Source organism: Salvelinus alpinus, chromosome 11 (assembly GCF_045679555.1).
Source record: "Salvelinus alpinus chromosome 11, SLU_Salpinus.1, whole genome shotgun sequence".
NCBI classification, from domain to species: Eukaryota; Metazoa; Chordata; class Actinopteri; order Salmoniformes; family Salmonidae; genus Salvelinus; species Salvelinus alpinus.
The window spans coordinates 9,579,435-9,597,976 of NC_092096.1; the positions used below are offsets into that span (position 1 = coordinate 9,579,435).

Below are 18,542 nucleotides of genomic sequence, written 5' to 3' on the forward strand. Positions count from 1 at the left end.
TCCTGTCTGCCCTGTCTGTCCCCTGTCTTCCCTCCCTGTCTGCCCTGCCTGCATTCTAAATGGCACCTTATTCCCTATATAGGGCACTACTTTTGTCCTATGGGCTCTGTAGTAGTGCACTATATAGGGAATAGGGTGCCATTTGGGAACGTAACATAAAGCAGTGGCAGGTAACCTGGTCTTAGCAGTGGCAGGTAACCTGATCTTAGCAGTGTCTGTTAATCTGTATGACAAACACTGTTGAAGTCTATATGGGAGGAGGGGGACTGTCTGCAGGACAAACACTGTTGAAGTCTATATGGGAGGAGGGGGACTGTCTGTATGACAAACACTGTTGAAGTCTATATGGGAGGAGGGGGACTGTCTGCAGGACAAACACTGTTGAAGTCTATATGGGAGGATGGGGGACTGTCTGCATGACAAACACTGTTGAAGTCTATATGGGAGGAGGGGGACTGTCTGCATGACAAACACTGTTGAAGTCTATATGGGAGGAGGGGGACTGTCTGCATGACAAACACTGTTGAAGTCTATATGGGAGGAGGGGGACTGTCTGCATGACAAACACTGTTGAAGTCTATATGGGAGGATGGGGTCTGTCTGCATGACAAACACTGTTGAAGTCTTTATGGGAGGAGGGGGACTGTCTGCATGACAAACACTGTTGAAGTCTATATGGGAGGATGGGGTCTGTCTGCATGACAAACACTGTTGAAGTCTATATGGGAGGATGGGGACTGTCTGCATGACAAACACTGTTGAAGTCTATATGGGAGGATGGGGTCTGTCTGCATGACAAACACTGTTGAAGTCTATATGGGAGGATGGGGACTGTCTGCATGACAAACACTGTTGAAGTCTATATGGGAGGAGGGGGACTGTCTGCATGACAAACACTGTTGAAGTCTATATGGGAGGATGGGGACTGTCTGCATGACAAACACTGTTGAAGTCTATATGGGAGGATGGGGGACTGTCTGCATGACAAACACTGTTGAAGTCTATATGGGAGGAGGGGGACTGTCTGCATGACAAACACTGTTGAAGTCTATATGGGAGGAGGGGGACTGTCTGCATGACAAACACTGTTGAAGTCTATATGGGAGGAGGGGGACTGTCTGCATGACAAACACTGTTGAAGTCTATATGGGAGGAGGGGGACTGTCTGCATGACAAACACTGTTGAAGTCTATATGGGAGGATGGGGGACTGTCTGCATGACAAACACTGTTGAAGTCTATATGGGAGGAGGGGGACTGTCTGCATGACAAACACTGTTGAAGTCTATATGGGAGGATGGGGGACTGTCTGCATGACAAACACTGTTGAAGTCTATATGGGAGGAGGGGGACTGTCTGTATGACAAACACTGTTGAAGTCTATATGGGAGGATGGGGTCTGTCTGCATGACACTGTTGAAGTCTATATGGGAGGAGGGGGACTGTCTGCATGACAAACACTGTTGAAGTCTATATGGGAGGAGGGGGACTGTCTGCATGACAAACACTGTTGAAGTCTATATGGGAGGATGGGGTCTGTCTGCATGACACTGTTGAAGTCTATATGGGAGGAGGGGGACTGTCTGCATGACAAACACTGTTGACGTCTATATGGGAGGATGGGGGACTGTCTGCATGACAAACACTGTTGAAGTCTATATGGGAGGAGGGGGACTGTCTGTATGACAAACACTGTTGAAGTCTATATGGGAGGATGGGGTCTGTCTGCATGACACTGTTGAAGTCTATATGGGAGGAGGGGGACTGTCTGCATGACAAACACTGTTGAAGTCTATATGGGAGGAGGGGGACTGTCTGCATGACAAACACTGTTGAAGTCTATATGGGAGGATGGGGGACTGTCTGCATGACAAACACTGTTGAAGTCTATATGGGAGGAGGGGGACTGTCTGCATGACAAACACTGTTGAAGTCTATATGGGAGGATGGGGGACTGTCTGCATGACAAACACTGTTGAAGTCTATATGGGAGGAGGGGGACTGTCTGCATGACAAACACTGTTGAAGTCTATATGGGAGGAGGGGGACTGTCTGCATGACAAACACTGTTGAAGTCTATATGGGAGGATGGGGGACTGTCTGCATGACAAACACTGTTGAAGTCTATATGGGAGGATGGGGACTGTCTGCATGACAAACACTGTTGAAGTCTATATGGGAGGATGGGGGACTGTCTGCATGACAAACACTGTTGAAGTCTATATGGGAGGATGGGGGACTGTCTGCATGACAAACACTGTTGAAGTCTATATGGGAGGATGGGGGACTGTCTGCATGACAAACACTGTTGAAGTCTATATGGGAGGATTGGGGACTGTCTGCATGACAAACACTGTTGAAGTCTATATGGGAAGATGGGGGCTGTCTGCATGACAAACACTGTTGAAGTCTATATGGGAGGAGGGGGACTGTCTGCATGACAAACACTGTTGAAGTCTATATGGGAGGAGGGGGTCTGTCTGCATGACAAACACTGTTGAAGTCTATATGGGAGGAGGGGGACTGTCTGCATGACAAACACTGTTGAAGTCTATATGGGAGGAGGGGGTCTGTCTGCATGACAAACACTGTTGAAGTCTATATGGGAGGAGGGGGACTGTCTGCATGACAAACACTGTTGAAGTCTATATGGGAGGATGGGGGCTGTCTGCATGACAAACACTGTTGACGTCTATATGGGAGGAGGGGGACTGTCTGCATGACAAACACTGTTGAAGTCTATATGGGAGGAGGGGGACTGTCTGCATGACACTGTTGACGTCTATATGGGAGGATGGGGGACTGTCTGCATGACAAACACTGTTGAAGTCTATATGGGAGGAGGGGGACTGTCTGCATGACAAACACTGTTGAAGTCTATATGGGAGGATGGGGTCTGTCTGCAGGACAAACACTGTTGAAGTCTATATGGGAGGATGGGGGACTGTCTGCATGACAAACACTGTTGAAGTCTATATGGGAGGAGGGGGACTGTCTGCATGACAAACACTGTTGACGTCTATATGGGAGGATGGGGGACTGTCTGCATGACAAACACTGTTGAAGTCTATATGGGAGGATGGGGTCTGTCTGCAGGACAAACACTGTTGAAGTCTATATGGGAGGATGGGGGACTGTCTGCATGACAAACACTGTTGAAGTCTATATGGGAGGAGGGGGACTGTCTGCATGACAAACACTGTTGAAGTCTATATGGGAGGATGGGGTCTGTCTGCATGACAAACACTGTTGAAGTCTATATGGGAGGATGGGGGACTGTCTGCATGACAAACACTGTTGAAGTCTATATGGGAGGATGGGGGACTGTCTGCATGACAAACACTGTTGAAGTCTATATTGGAGGAGGGGGACTGTCTGCATGACAAACACTGTTGACGTCTATATGGGAGGATGGGGGACTGTCTGCATGACAAACACTGTTGAAGTCTATATGGGAGGAGGGGGACTGTCTGCATGACACTGTTGAAGTCTATATGGGAGGAGGGGGACTGTCTGCATGACAAACACTGTTGAAGTCTATATGGGAGGATGGGGACTGTCTGCATGACAAACACTGTTGAAGTCTATATGGGAGGAGGGGGACTGTCTGCATGACAAACACTGTTGACGTCTATATGGGAGGAGGGGGACTGTCTGCATGACAAACACTGTTGAAGTCTATATGGGAGGATGGGGGCTGTCTGCAGGACAAACACTGTTGACGTCTATATGGGAGGAGGGGGACTGTCTGCATGACAAACACTGTTGAAGTCTATATGGGAGGAGGGGGACTGTCTGCATGACAAACACTGTTGAAGTCTATATGGGAGGAGGAGGGACTGTCTGCATGACAAACAATGTTGAAGTCTATATGGGAGGAGGGGGACTGTCTGCATGACAAACACTGTTGAAGTCTATATGGGAGGAGGGGGACTGTCTGCATGACAAACACTGTTGAAGTCTATATGGGAGGATGGGGGCTGTCTGCATGACAAACACTGTTGAAGTCTATATGGGAGGAGGGGGACTGTCTGCATGATAAACACTGTTGAAGTCTATATGGGAGGATGGGGGCTGTCTGCATGACAAACACTGTTGACGTCTATATGGGAGGAGGGGGACTGTCTGCATGACACTGTTGAAGTCTATATGGGAGGAGGGGGACTGTCTGCATGACACTGTTGACGTCTATATGGGAGGATGGGGTCTGTCTGCATGACAAACACTGTTGAAGTCTATATGGGAGGATGGGGGACTGTCTGCATGACAAACACTGTTGAAGTCTATATGGGAGGAGGGGGACTGTCTGCAGGACACTGTTGAAGTCTATATGGGAGGAGGGGGGACTGTCTGCATGACAAACACTGTTGAAGTCTATATGGGAGGATGGGGTCTGTCTGCATGACAAACACTGTTGAAGTCTATATGGGAGGATGGGGACTGTCTGCATGACAAACACTGTTGAAGTCTATATGGGAGGATGGGGTCTGTCTGCATGACAAACACTGTTGAAGTCTATATGGGAGGATGGGGACTGTCTGCATGACAAACACTGTTGAAGTCTATATGGGAGGATGGGGGCTGTCTGCATGACAAACACTGTTGAAGTCTATATGGGAGGATGGGGTCTGTCTGCATGACACTGTTGAAGTCTATATGGGAGGAGGGGGACTGTCTGCATGACAAACACTGTTGAAGTCTATATGGGAGGATGGGGTCTGTCTGCATGACACTGTTGAAGTCTATATGGGAGGAGGGGGACTGTCTGCATGACAAACACTGTTGAAGTCTATATGGGAGGAGGGGGACTGTCTGCATGACAAACACTGTTGAAGTCTATATGGGAGGATGGGGGACTGTCTGCATGACAAACACTGTTGAAGTCTATATGGGAGGATGGGGGACTGTCTGCATGACAAACACTGTTGAAGTCTATATGGGAGGAGGGGGACTGTCTGCATGACAAACACTGTTGAAGTCTATATGGGAGGAGGGGGACTGTCTGCATGACAAACACTGTTGACGTCTATATGGGAGGATGGGGGACTGTCTGCATGACAAACACTGTTGAAGTCTATATGGGAGGATGGGGACTGTCTGCATGACAAACACTGTTGAAGTCTATATGGGAGGATGGGGGACTGTCTGCATGACAAACACTGTTGAAGTCTATATGGGAGGATGGGGGACTGTCTGCATGACAAACACTGTTGAAGTCTATATGGGAGGATGGGGGACTGTCTGCATGACAAACACTGTTGAAGTCTATATGGGAGGATTGGGGACTGTCTGCATGACAAACACTGTTGAAGTCTATATGGGAAGATGGGGGCTGTCTGCATGACAAACACTGTTGAAGTCTATATGGGAGGATGGGGGACTGTCTGCATGACAAACACTGTTGAAGTCTATATGGGAGGAGGGGGACTGTCTGCATGACAAACACTGTTGAAGTCTATATGGGAGGATGGGGTCTGTCTGCATGACAAACACTGTTGAAGTCTATATGGGAGGATGGGGGACTGTCTGCATGACAAACACTGTTGAAGTCTATATGGGAGGATGGGGTCTGTCTGCAGGACAAACACTGTTGAAGTCTATATGGGAGGATGGGGTCTGTCTGCATGACAAACACTGTTGAAGTCTATATGGGAGGATGGGGACTGTCTGCATGACAAACACTGTTGAAGTCTATATGGGAGGATGGGGGCTGTCTGCATGACAAACACTGTTGAAGTCTATATGGGAGGAGGGGGACTGTCTGCATGACAAACACTGTTGAAGTCTATATGGGAGGATGGGGGACTGTCTGCATGACAAACACTGTTGAAGTCTATATGGGAGGATGGGGTCTGTCTGCATGACAAACACTGTTGAAGTCTATATGGGAGGAGGGGGACTGTCTGCATGACACTGTTGAAGTCTATAAGGGAGGATGGGGTCTGTCTGCATGACAAACACTGTTGAAGTCTATATGGGAGGATGGGGTCTGTCTGCATGACACTGTTGAAGTCTATATGGGAGGATGGGGTCTGTCTGCATGACAAACACTGTTGAAGTCTATATGGGAGGAGGGGGACTGTCTGCATGACACTGTTGAAGTCTATATGGGATGATGGGGTCTGTCTGCATGACAAACACTGTTGAAGTCTATATGGGATGATGGGGTCTGTCTGCATGACAAACACTGTTGAAGTCTATATGGGAGGATGGGGTCTGTCTGCATGACACTGTTGAAGTCTATATGGGAGGATGGGGACTGTCTGCATGACACTGTTGAAGTCTATATGGGAGGATGGGGTCTGTCTGCATGACAAACACTGTTGAAGTCTATATGGGAGGAGGGGGACTGTCTGCATGACAAACACTGTTGAAGTCTATATGGGAGGAGGGGGACTGTCTGCATGACAAACACTGTTGAAGTCTATATGGGAGGATGGGGACTGTCTGCATGACAAACACTGTTGAAGTCTATATGGGAGGAGGGGGACTGTCTGCATGACAAACGTCAAGGGCAGGCAGAGGTCCTGGCAGATTCCGTAAGGTACAGAACGGCAGGCAGGCTCAGGGTCAGAGCAGGCAGAGGTCAGTAATCCAGGGCAGAGTCAGAAAGGTACAGAACGGCAGGCAGGCTCAGGGTGGTCAAATCCTGAAAACCTGAACAACAGGTGCAAGAGCAAAACAGGAGTACTGGGAAAACATATTGGTAAACTTGACGAGACAAGACGAACTGGCAACAGACAAACATAAAACACAGGTATAAATGCACAGGGGATAATGGGGAAAATGGGCGACACCTGGAGGGGGGTGGAGACAAGCACAAGACAGGTGAAACAGATCAGGGTGTGACAAACCCAGTGTTTCCTAACCCAGTGTTTCCTAACCCAGTGTTTCCTAACCCAATGTTTACTAACCCAGTGTTTCCTAACCCTAACCTAGTGTTTACTAACCCAGTGTTTCCTAACCCAGTGTTTCCTAACCCAGTGTTTCCTAACCCAGTGTTTCCTAACCCAGTGTTTCCTAACCCAGTGTTTACTAACCCAGTGTTTACTAACCCAGTGTTTCCTAACCCTAACCCAGTGTTTCCTAACCCAGTGTTTACTAACCCAGTGTTTCCTAACCCAGTGTTTCCTAACCCAGTGTTTCCTAACCCTGTGTTTCCTAACACTAACCCAGTGTTTCCTAACCCTAACCCAGTGTTTCCTAACCCAGTGTTTACTAACCCAGTGTTTACTAACCCAGTGTTTCCTAACACTAAACCAGTGTTTCCTAACCCAGTGTTTCCTAACACTAACCCAGTGTTTACTAACCCAGTGTTTCCTAACACTAACCCAGTGTTTCCTAACCCAGTGTTTCCTAACACTAACCCAGTGTTTCCTAACCCAGTGTTTCCTAACCCAGTGTTTCCTAACCCAGTGTTTCCTAACCCAGTGTTTACTAACCCAGTGTTTCCTAACCCTAATCCAGTGTTTCCTAACCCAGTAATTCCTAACCCAGTGTTTCCTAACCCTAACCCAGTGTTTACTAACCCAGTGTTTCCTAACACTAACCCAGTGTTTCCTAACCCAGTGTTTCCTAACCCAGTGTTTCCTAACCCAGTGTTTCCTAACCCAGTGTTTCCTAACCCTAACCCAGTGTTTCCTAACCCAGTGTTTCCTACCCCAGTGTTTCCTAACCCAGTGTTTCCTAACACTAACCCAGTGTTTCCTAACACTAACCCAGTGTTTCCTAACCCAGTGTTTCCTAACCCTAACCCAGTGTTTCCTAACCCAGTGTTTCCTAACCCAGTGTTTCCTAACCCAGTGTTTCCTAACACTAACCCAGTGTTTCCTAACACTAACCCAGTGTTTCCTAACACTAACCCAGTGTTTCCTAACCCAGTGTTTCCTAACACTAACCCAGTGTTTCCTAACCCAGTGTTTCCTAACCCAGTGTTTCCTAACCCTAACCCAGTGTTTCCTAACCCAGTGTTTCCTAACCCTAACCCAGTGTTTCCTAACCCAGTGTTTACTAATCCAGTGTTTACTAACCCAGTGTTTCCTAACCCAATGTTTCCTAACCCTAACCCAGTGTTTACTAACCCAGTGTTTCCTAAACCAGTGTTTACTAACCCTAACCCAGTGTTTACTAACCCAGTGTTTCCTAAACCAGTGTTTACTAACCCAGTGTTTACTAGCCCAGTGTTTACTAACCCAGTGTTTACTAACCCAGTGTTTACTAACCCTAACCCAGTGTTTACTAGCCCAGTGTTTCCTAAACCAGTGTTTACTAACCCAGTGTTTACTAACCCAGTGTTTACTAACCCAGTGTTTACTAACCCAGTGTTTACTAAATCAGTGTTTACTAACCCTAACCCAGTGTTTACTAACCCAGTGTTTCCTAACCCTAACCCAGTGTTTACTAACCCAGTGTTTCCTAAACCAGTGTTTACTAACCCAGTGTTTACTAACCCAGTGTTTCCTAAACCAGTGTTTACTAACCCAGTGTTTACTAAATCAGTGTTTACTAACCCTAACCCAGTGTTTCCTAACCCAGTGTTTACTAACCCAGTGTTTCCTAACCCAGTGTTTACTAACCCAGTGTTTACTAAATCAGTGTTTACTAACCCTAACCCAGTGTTTCCTAACCCAGTGTTTCCTAACCCAGTGTTTCCTAACCCAGTGTTTCCTAACCCAGTGTTTACTAACCCTAACCCAGTGTTTCCTAACCCAGTGTTTACTAACCCAGTGTTTCCTAACCCAGTGTTTACTAACCCTAACCCAGTGTTTACTCAACCCAGTGTTTACTAACCCTAACCCAGCGTTTACTAACCCTAACCCAGTGTTTACCAACCCAAGGGTCCTGGGGACCTAAAGAGGTGCGCTTTCTTTCCATCTCATAATCAAGCCTTTAGTTGAATCAGGTGTGTTAGTGGTAGGGCAAAAGTAAAAATGTTTTTCCCATGGATAATAGTGTGTTTTTCCCATGGATAATAGTGTGTTTTTCCCATGGATAATAGTGTGTTTTTCCCATGGATAATAGTGTGTTTTTCCCATGGATAATAGTTAGTAGATTGTTGGACTAGATGGTGAGGAAATGGATGAATAGGTGGGAAACCATTCGCTAAGCCTCGCCCCAGAAATGTGGTCAACCAATCGCAGCGCTCCAATGGATAGTAACTGTCGTTGAGTCTGACACCTCAGACAAGCTCATGTTTAAGTGAATGAAAGCCTGTCAGGGCTATGGCAAAAACGGAGAGTTTTCTTTAAAAAAGACATGTTAAATTGTCTAAATAATTGAACAGTGCGCCAGGAGTACCTGTTACTGGGATTCCTGTAATGCAGAGCCTGTTGATGGAATATTCTTTTAATCTGAAATGATACTTTTGATGTATTGTTTGCTAGCTCAGCTGGTTAGCTAACTCTCGGTCTCATTGACCACCAAACGTTGCTAACGCTAGCTAGCCATTTAATATAAATACTTTTCTCAAAATGTACAGTATGTTAGCTAGCTAAGTTAGCAATGTTATGAATCCAACTCCCATCTGCCGTCAACATCAGAATACGATTTGAGAGCGCTAGTTAGCTCCAAAAGTGCGTATAGCGTTGACTGCATGCTGACAGTGAATTCTGAGCCATTCAGTGGCTAGCTAGACTAGGCTACAAACATCATTTGACCTGGTTGCTACGAAGCAATTGTAACCACCACCCAAGAGTTTCCTGATTAGCAAGAAGTAGTCTGTGTTTATATGAATCTCTTCCAATGGTGCCGTTGCTGTCGGCATCCAGAGATTATCCAACTTGAATAAACGCTTGGCGGTAAGGATGAAAGCAGTGGTGAAGTCTACGACGATCACTTATTATTGATATCTACGTAGCGCGTTGATGTAAATCACACTGCTGCTTTCCCATTTAGCTATTTGCGCTTTACGGATTGTGGTTGTTGAGGACGGCTGTTCACAAATCTAAATGTGTATTTGAACCCAATAATGGCTGAATTGAAGAAGTTTAAGCTGCCTATCAATTATTGTTTTTGAAAGCAGTGGACAGCCAGTGAAAAATGCGCTCTTGCAACAGCTGCTGATCCCAGCCTGTGGAATAAAAGTGAGGCTTTTATTGACCAATCGAATTCATGGTGATACATTTGTTTTAAATCCATAGGCCTAATGGACACATGCTCAATCTCACACATTCTTGATATACTTAAAGGGGAAATCTGAAGTTGCTGCATCCATTTTTGTATTTATAAATTATATATATATATATAATAATATATCCATTGATTCTTTAAGAATATAACTTAAAAGTGCCTCATGAGCTTAGTTCAACTGTCACACTCCATGAGAACCCAAAACATAAGCTTGTTTTTCTCCAATGTTCGTCAACATTTGTAAATGTAAACAAACACTGTATAGCCTCAAAACATGCTTAATAAACAATACTTTTGATATCATGGATGGTCAGTCCTTGCATCCATAGCTCTGAGAGTGGTTACTCTAGAAACACAGTTTGAGATCACTGTGAGGGGATTTCACCATTGTTTAGAAGGGGGAATTGGGCTTCCCGGGAAAATGTTGTCCGAGGTTGTAACAGTAACCAAGGCAGGCGGGGCTTAGCAACGGGTCAATTATACCTCAATCTCTGCAGGAGGAGGGGGGGGGGGGGGTTCCTAGTGGATGTTTGGCATCTTAGCTGAGCTGTCATGTCTATTTATAAGTCTATTCTTAGGTGAATTGTTTGTGAGTTGGTCTATTTTTAGAATAGAATTACTTTAATGTTCCCAGAAAAAAACTGGCAAGTTGTGTCAAGTTGGATAAGATGTGTGAAGTAAACATATTTTTTCACAATTCCTGACATTTAATTCTAGTAAAAATGCCCTGTCTTAGGTCAGTTAGGATCACCACTTTATTTTAAGAATGTGAAATATCAGAATAATAGTAGAGAGAATGATTTATTTCAGCTTTTTATTTTTTCATCATATTCCCAGTGGGTCAGAAGTTAACATACACTCAATTAGTATTTGGTAGCATTGGCTTTAAATTGTTTAACTTGGGTCAAATGTTTCAGGTAGCCTTCCACAAGCTTCCCACAATACGTTGGGTGAATTTTGGCCCATTCCTCCTGACAGAGCTGGTGTAACAGAGTCAGGTTTGTAGGCCTCTTTTTTGAAGTGCACCAGTCCCTCCTGCAGCAAAGCACCCCCACAACATGATGCTGCCACCCCCGTGCTTCACGGTTGGGATGGTGTTCTTCGGCATGGAAGTCTCCCCCTTTGTCATCCAAAAATAAATTATGGCCAAACAGTTCTATTTTTGTTTCATCAGACCAGAGGACATTTCTCCAAAAAGTATGATCTTTGTCCCCATGTGCAGTTGCAAACCGTAGTATGGCTTTTTTATGGCGATTTTGGAGCAGTGGCTTCCTCCTTGCTGAGCGGCCTTTCAGGTTAGGTCGGTATAGAACTCGTTTTACTGTGGATATAGATACTTTTGTACCTGTTTCCTCCAGCATCTTCACAAGGTCCTTTGCTGTTGTTCTGGGATTGAATTGCACTTTTTGCACCAAAGTACGTTCATCTCTAGGAGACAGAACGTGTCTCCTTCCTGAGCAGTATGATGGCTACGTGGTCCCGTGGTGTTTATACTTGCGTACTATTGTTTGTACAGATGAACGTGGTACATTCAGGCGTTTGGAAATTGCTCCCAAAGATGAACCAGACTTGTGGAGATCTGGGTTTTTTTCTGAGGTCTTGGCTGATTTCTTTTGATTTTCCAATGATGTCAAGCAAAGAGGCACTGAGTTTGAAGGTAGGCCTTGAAATACATCCACAGGTACACCTCCAATTGACTCAAATTATGTCAATTAGCCTATCAGAAGCTTCTAAAGCTATGACATAATTTCTGGAATTTTCCCAGTCTGTTTAAAGGCACAGTCAACTTAGTGTATGTAAACTTCTGACCCACTGGAATTGTGATACAGTGAATTATAAGTTAAATAATCTGTCAAGTAAACAATTGTTGGAAAAATGACTTGTGTCATGCACGAAGTAGATGTCCTAACCGACTTGCCAAACCTATAGTGTGTTAACAAGACATTTGTGGAGTGGTTGGAAAACGAGTTTTAATGACTCCAACCTAAGTGTATGTAAACTTTCCACTTCAAGTGTAAGTGCTGATGTTAAAGGTATAAACCCAAGTCTAAGTGTTGATGTTAAAGGTATTTAATTTAAATAATTCAAGTGTTTAGGTTGAAGTGTTTGTTCCTGTTTCTGAGGACAGCGTGTGGGCATCCCAAATGGCAGCCTAGCCCCTATATAGTGCACTACCTTTGACCAGGCCGCCCATTTGGGACAAGGGGAGTGTTTTGGTTTCAATACGAGAACAATTATAAAAGTTCAGTCGGCCAATGTGTGATATTTCCATACAGCACCACACATAGACGTGTGTGTGTGTGTGTGTGTGTGTGTGTGTGTGTGTGTGTGTGTGTGTGTGTGTGTGTGTGTGTGTGTGTGTGTGTGTGTGTGTGTGTGTGTGTGTGTGTGTGTGTGTGTGTGTGTGTGTGTGTGTGTGTGTGTGTGTGGATAGATAATATCAGTCATCAGAATTGTTTCCTCAGTGTTCATTTATTCAGTCATAGAATTTACAGATTTAGCATAATCTGCAATAAATAACAATTTATAAAAAAATTAAAACATTTTCTAGATAATGAATAATAAATATAAATTAATAACTAAATCTATTGATTCAAGAGAAATAAAAACTCTTAACAATGATAATATATCATTGAGTATTGTGCGTCATTTCATAGATTAAATAAATACATTTTATAAATAGATGTCCAGTTGAGGCCTTTTGTATCAAGGAAATATGTAACTTCAATATGTATCTCCACTGTGGCTCCGGGGGGGAGTTTCCCCGAGGTACAGATCTAGGATCAGCTGCCCCTCCCCCAATCCTAACCTTCACCATTAGAGGGGGAAATGATAAACTGACCCAGGATCAGTATCTAGGGGTAACTTCCCCCCTACACCTAGCCTTCACACTAGACACGGTTGGTCATCTACATGATGCTTGATTTGAGCCTCTGGGCTTGCCGTCTCTTCCTGCGGTTGTCTTTCTTCAGCTGGAACTTAGTGGCCAGTTTGGAGGCTTTCTCGTAGATGGTAACCAACTCGGACAGAGCCTTCCCCTGGACTGTGGGGTCACTGGTCTGAGATAGAAGATACAAGCATTAACTATCATGTTATCAGTTCATCAGGTGTCACTGGTCTGAGATAGAAGATACAAGCTTTAACTATCAGGTTATCAGTTCATCAGGTGTCACTGGTCTGAGATAGAAGATACAAGCATTAACTATCATGTTATCAGTTCATCAGGTGTCATGAGGATGGTGTCTATACAGTAGACTATACTACAGTCATGATGATGGTGTCTATACAGTAGACTATACTACAGTCATGATGATGGTGTCTATACAGTAGACTATACTACAGTCATGATGATGGTAGCACAGTGCTAGAGGATAATTAATCCAGAAAGCTGCTGATTTAAATGTTGCATAGTCCATGGGATGTTTAATTCTAATTGACATATCCTTAATTTCATTTGTAACAAAATAAGTACATGTCATTGCTATGTGGCTTCATCTGCTAAAATATGAAGCGATGACCATGTGAAAGTAGATGACACCAGATCTGTGTTCTGCTTAATGGAGGGAAGCTCACCTTGACGGCCCACAGGTTCTGCAGGTGTGTCCTCAGCTCAGGTATCCTCCCCAGGAAATAGTGTTTCTGGATCTCCTGAATTTTCCCCTTGACATAATTCAGACTGTCCCTCACTTCCTGGTCCCCAGTCTGGTTCAGCATCTGACTGAAGATACTCAGATACACGTCCAGAACCACACTCATCAACACCCTCCGCTCACTGTCCTGAGGGAGGGAGGGAGGGAGGGAGGGAGGGAGGGAGGGAGGGAGGGAGGGAAGGAAGGAAGGAAGGAAGGAAGGAAGGAAGGAGGGAGGGAGGGAGGGAGGGAGGGAGGGAGGGAGGGAGGGAGGGAGGGAGGGAGGGAGGGAGGGAGGGAGGGAGGAAGGGAAGGAAGGAAGGAGGGAGGGAGGGAAGTAGGGAGGCAGGGAGGGAGGGAAGTAGGGAGGGAGGGAGGGAGGGAGGAACGGATGGAAGGAAGGAAGGAAGGAGAATACTTTTAATATTTTAAACGTAGTTTTGTGTCCAGCCTAGCCCAAGGGTAAGCTGTAGTTCCACATTGGTGATGTTTGCCTGAAGGGGATAACAATGTGTAACTATATATCTTACCTCAAACGTGTCCTTGGGGAAAACAGGGTTCCCGTTGAACAGCTGGGCCTTGGAGATCTTCTGAAAGAGCAAGACATGATGACAATCAGTGGTGTTGCTTTTCTCCTTCAACTTGGTGCAGTTTATTGTGTATAGTGGGCTCTTCTACCCCTAATCACAAGTATAGTGTCTGTCAGACCTGGGCTAAATACGTCAAATAACTTAAAATACATCATTTAGTTTGTCCGGTACAATGGAGTAGTCCCAAAGGTGCAAACTCCAGGCTACATCTAAGCTAAAGCTCACTTCAGATGGAAGTATTTGAGCCAGGTCTGGTGGCTATGGGCCTACCTGGAAATGCACTGTTATGATGATGTCATCATTTTCTGTTTCATTTCAGTCTCACTGACAAGTCTTTCCTGCTTGGGCAGGAAGTGTGTAAGTCCTCTTGGTTTTAGTCAAACATTTTATCTCTAACTCATCAACATCCAATGTTCTCCCTGTTCTGTCCTACTGTTGGCCTCCCATTAGGAAGGAGATCTCCCTGTTCTGTCCTACTGTTGGTCTCCCATTAGGAAGGAGATCTCCCTGTTCTGTACTACTGTTGGTCTCCCATTAGGAAGGAGATCTCCCTGTTCTGTCTTACTGTTGGCCTCGCATTAGGAAGGAGATCTCCCTGTTCTGTTCTACTGTTGGCCTCCCATTAGGAAGGAGATCTCCCTGTTCTGTTCTACTGTTGGCCTCCCATTAGGAAGGAGATCTCCCTGTTCTGTCCTACTGTTGGCCTCCCATTAGGAAGGAGATCTCCCTGTTCTGTTCTACTGTTGGCCTCCCATTAGGAAGGAGATCTCCCTGTTCTGTTCTACTGTTGGCCTCCCATTAGGAAGCAGGAGTCTAAAGTTTGCTGACGCAAACACAGCCAGTAGAGGCCAATCAGCTGTCGTCTGTCTGTCTGTCTGTCTGTCTGTCTGTCTGTCTGTCAGGAGAAACCCCTGTTTCCCCAGTTAATAATGTGTATGATACTTACATAGTGGCCTTTCAGTTTGTCTATGTTGCTCTTCATGGTATTTGATGTGTACTGAGCAGCATTACTCCATCCTAAAGTCATCCAGCCCATCAAGCAGAAACACATCACAGCCCTTGATAACACATCCATGGTCCTCAACCTCACGCTGAAGATCCCTCAAAGCTCAATAGTCCTCAATCGCTGTACGGAAACTTCAGTCAAAGTCCTTGACTTGAGTTGACTTAACGAGACCGCCTTGTATCTGACACTACCCAAGTCTTGTTCTTCTGTGTCTGTCTGACTGATGCTGAGGCTAAGACAGACAAGTATTTATATAGTCGAGGCAGAGGCAGAAACGATAGAGGTGTGAGGTTGTGGGTTCTCTGACTGAGCGAAGTTTCCTTTAAATCAAACACCAACACACGGCCGCTCAGTAACACCTTTCTTTGCAGCAGATCATGGGGTCTTGGGTTGGAATCCCTAGGAAACAGGTAGTTTTGACACATTCTGGGGAAGTTCTTTGGTGATGTGGGTATGATGAAGGGGAAGAGGAGGAGAATCAGGAGAAGGTATGTGGGGAGGGGGACGTCTGGGTTGAAGTCATCTTAGAATGAACAGGTGAAGAGCTTGTCTGCGTCCCAAACGGCACACTATTCCCCTACATAGTACGCTGCTTTTGACCAGAGCCATGACGGGCGGTTCGTGATTAGTGGTTCTGGCTGATCAACTAATGAAACTGTGGTGTTTCCTCTGACTGGCTTTGTAGTGAATAATGCATGGTTTGATGTAATACTGAAACTAACACCAAACTAACACTCTTATGAGGTAATGCCATTGATATGTTCCATCTGTTGGTCTCTGTGGGCATAGTTCTCTTTCATCAAATGGCACCCTATTCCCTATGTAGTGCACTACTTTAGAGCAGGGCCCATAGGGGTAGTGCACTACTTTAGACCAGGACCCATAGGTGTAGTGCACTACTTTAGACCAGGGCCCATAGGGTAGTGCACTACTTTAGACCAGGGCCCATAGGGGTAGTGCACTACTTTAGAACAGGACCCATAGGGGTAGTGCACTACTTTAGACCAGAGCCCATAGGGGTAGTGTCTACTTTAGACCAGAGCCCATAGGGGTAGTGCACTACTTTAGACCAGAGCCCATAGGGGTAGTGCACTACTTTAGACCAGGGCCCATAGGGGTAGTGCAGCCTAGGAACAGTGGGTTAACTGCCTTGTTGTACCTTGTCAGCTCGGGGATTTGATCTTGCAACCTTTCGGTTACTAGTCCAACGCTCTCACCACTAGGCTACGCTGCCGCCCCAGTATGTGGACACCTGCTTGTCCAACATCTCATTCCAAAATCATGGGCATTAATATGGAGTTGCTGCTATAACTCTTCTGGGAAGGCTTTCCACTAGATGCTGGAACATTGCTGCGGGGACTTTCTTCCATTCAGCCACAAGAGCGTTAGTGAGATCAAGCACTGATGTTGGGCCGATTAGGCCTGGCTCGCAGTCGGCGTTCCAATTCATCCCAAAGGTGTTCGAGGGGGTTGAGGTTAGGGCTCTGTGCAGGCCAGTCGAGTTCTTCCACACCAATCTCGACACAAAATAATTTCTGTATGGAGCTCGCTTTGTGCACGGAGGCATTGTCTTGCTGAAACAGGAAAGCACAGAATCGTCTAGAATGTCATTGTAGCGTTAAGATTTCCCTTCACAAGGGGCCCGAACCATGAAAAACAGGCCCAGACCATTATCCCTCCTCCACCAAACTTTACAGTTGGCACTATGCATTCAGACCGGTAGCGTTCTCCTGGCATCCACCAAACTCAAATTCGTCCGTCGGACTGCCAGATGGTGAAGCATGATTCATCACTCCAGAGAACGTGTTTCCACTGGTGGCGAGCTTTACACCACTCCAGCCGACGCTTGGCATTGCGCATGGTGATCTTATGCTTGTGTGCGGCTGCTTGGCCATGGAAACCCATTTCATGAAGCTCCCGACAAACAGTTATTGTGCTGACGTTGCTCCCAGAAGCAGTTTGGAACTCGGTAGTGAGTGTTGCATCTCAGCACTCGGTGGTCCTGTTCTGTGGGCTTGTGTGGCCTACCACTTTACGGCTTAGCCGTTGTTGCTCCTAGACGTTTCCACTTCACTACAACAGCACTTCCAGTTGACCGGGGCAGCTCTTGCAGGACAGTAATTTGACGAACTGACCTGTTGGAAAGTTGACATCCTATGATGGTGCCATGTTGAAAGTCACTGAGCTCTTCAGTAAGGCCATTCTACTACAAATGTTTGTCAATGGAGATCACATGGCTGTGTGCTAGATTTTATACACCTGTCAGCAACCGGTGTGGCTGAAATAGCCGAATCCACTAATTTGAAAAGATGTCCACATACTTTTGTATATATAGTGTACATACATATGATGTAAAATGCACATAGACGTTTCAATATTTAAAAAATATTCATCAATATTCCCAAGAAAAAGTCATTCATTCAGAGCAGGATTTGCATTGACTGTAAACCAGCTATATCCTATCTATTTTATTATCATCAACTATAGTTTATATATCATTCATATTTTACCACTGTTTATTTATTATGAATGGGGAAAGAAAATCTACTTTTTCTTGGTATTTACAGTGATCCCTCGCCACTTCGCGGTTCACTTATCGCGGATTCGCTATTTCGCGGATTTTCATAATGCATTTTTTTTTTTTTTTGGTGCATTGTGCTCTGCATTCTGATTCGCTAAAAACTCACTCCCGCTTCTTGTATCAAAACATGCTACGAATTGTGCTATCATTTTGTCGTCTCGTGCAGTTATGTGTACGTACATAAAACAGCTTGGCAAATTTACATTAAGTTGGCCAGGAAGGAAGGAAGGACTAACGCTTGGTCGCTTAGCAACCATGGTGCGAATGGCCACTGAACTTAAGCGAGTAGCTGAGGAATGGGACCCTTTGATGAGCCGTTCATTACAGTTCTCCAACGTAATCGATGGTGGCATGTCGGTGTACAAGGATCTTTTTGCAAAGAAGAAAAAAGAGCGACAACAGCTGCCTATCACTATGTTCTTCTCCCGAACAAACACACCTGCACCGCGGGCTTCAGAAGAAGAGAACACTGCAGAGCGCAGTCAGGATGCAGCGGCCCAGTCTGAAGAGCAGTGAAACGGCCTACACGTGAGTCACTGTATTTGTATACATGTAATAGTTGCTAATTGTAAAAAAAAAAAAAAGTTTTCTATTTCGCGGATTTCACTT

At 45.4% G+C, this 18,542-nt stretch overlaps 1 protein-coding gene across 1 annotated transcript; it reads right to left on the bottom strand.

Annotated features, from left to right (window-relative positions):
- Positions 1-12,691: 12,691 nt before the first annotated feature.
- Positions 12,692-15,554, bottom strand: LOC139533386 (interferon gamma 1-like). Its single transcript, XM_071331429.1, has 4 exons — positions 15,293-15,554; positions 14,287-14,346; positions 13,701-13,904; positions 12,692-13,186 (listed from the first exon to the last, which is right to left on the bottom strand). Exons 1-4 carry the CDS (start codon positions 15,419-15,421, stop codon positions 13,037-13,039), a joined length of 543 nt encoding a protein of 180 aa, XP_071187530.1. The 5' UTR covers positions 15,422-15,554; the 3' UTR covers positions 12,692-13,036.
- Positions 15,555-18,542: the final 2,988 nt, after the last annotated feature.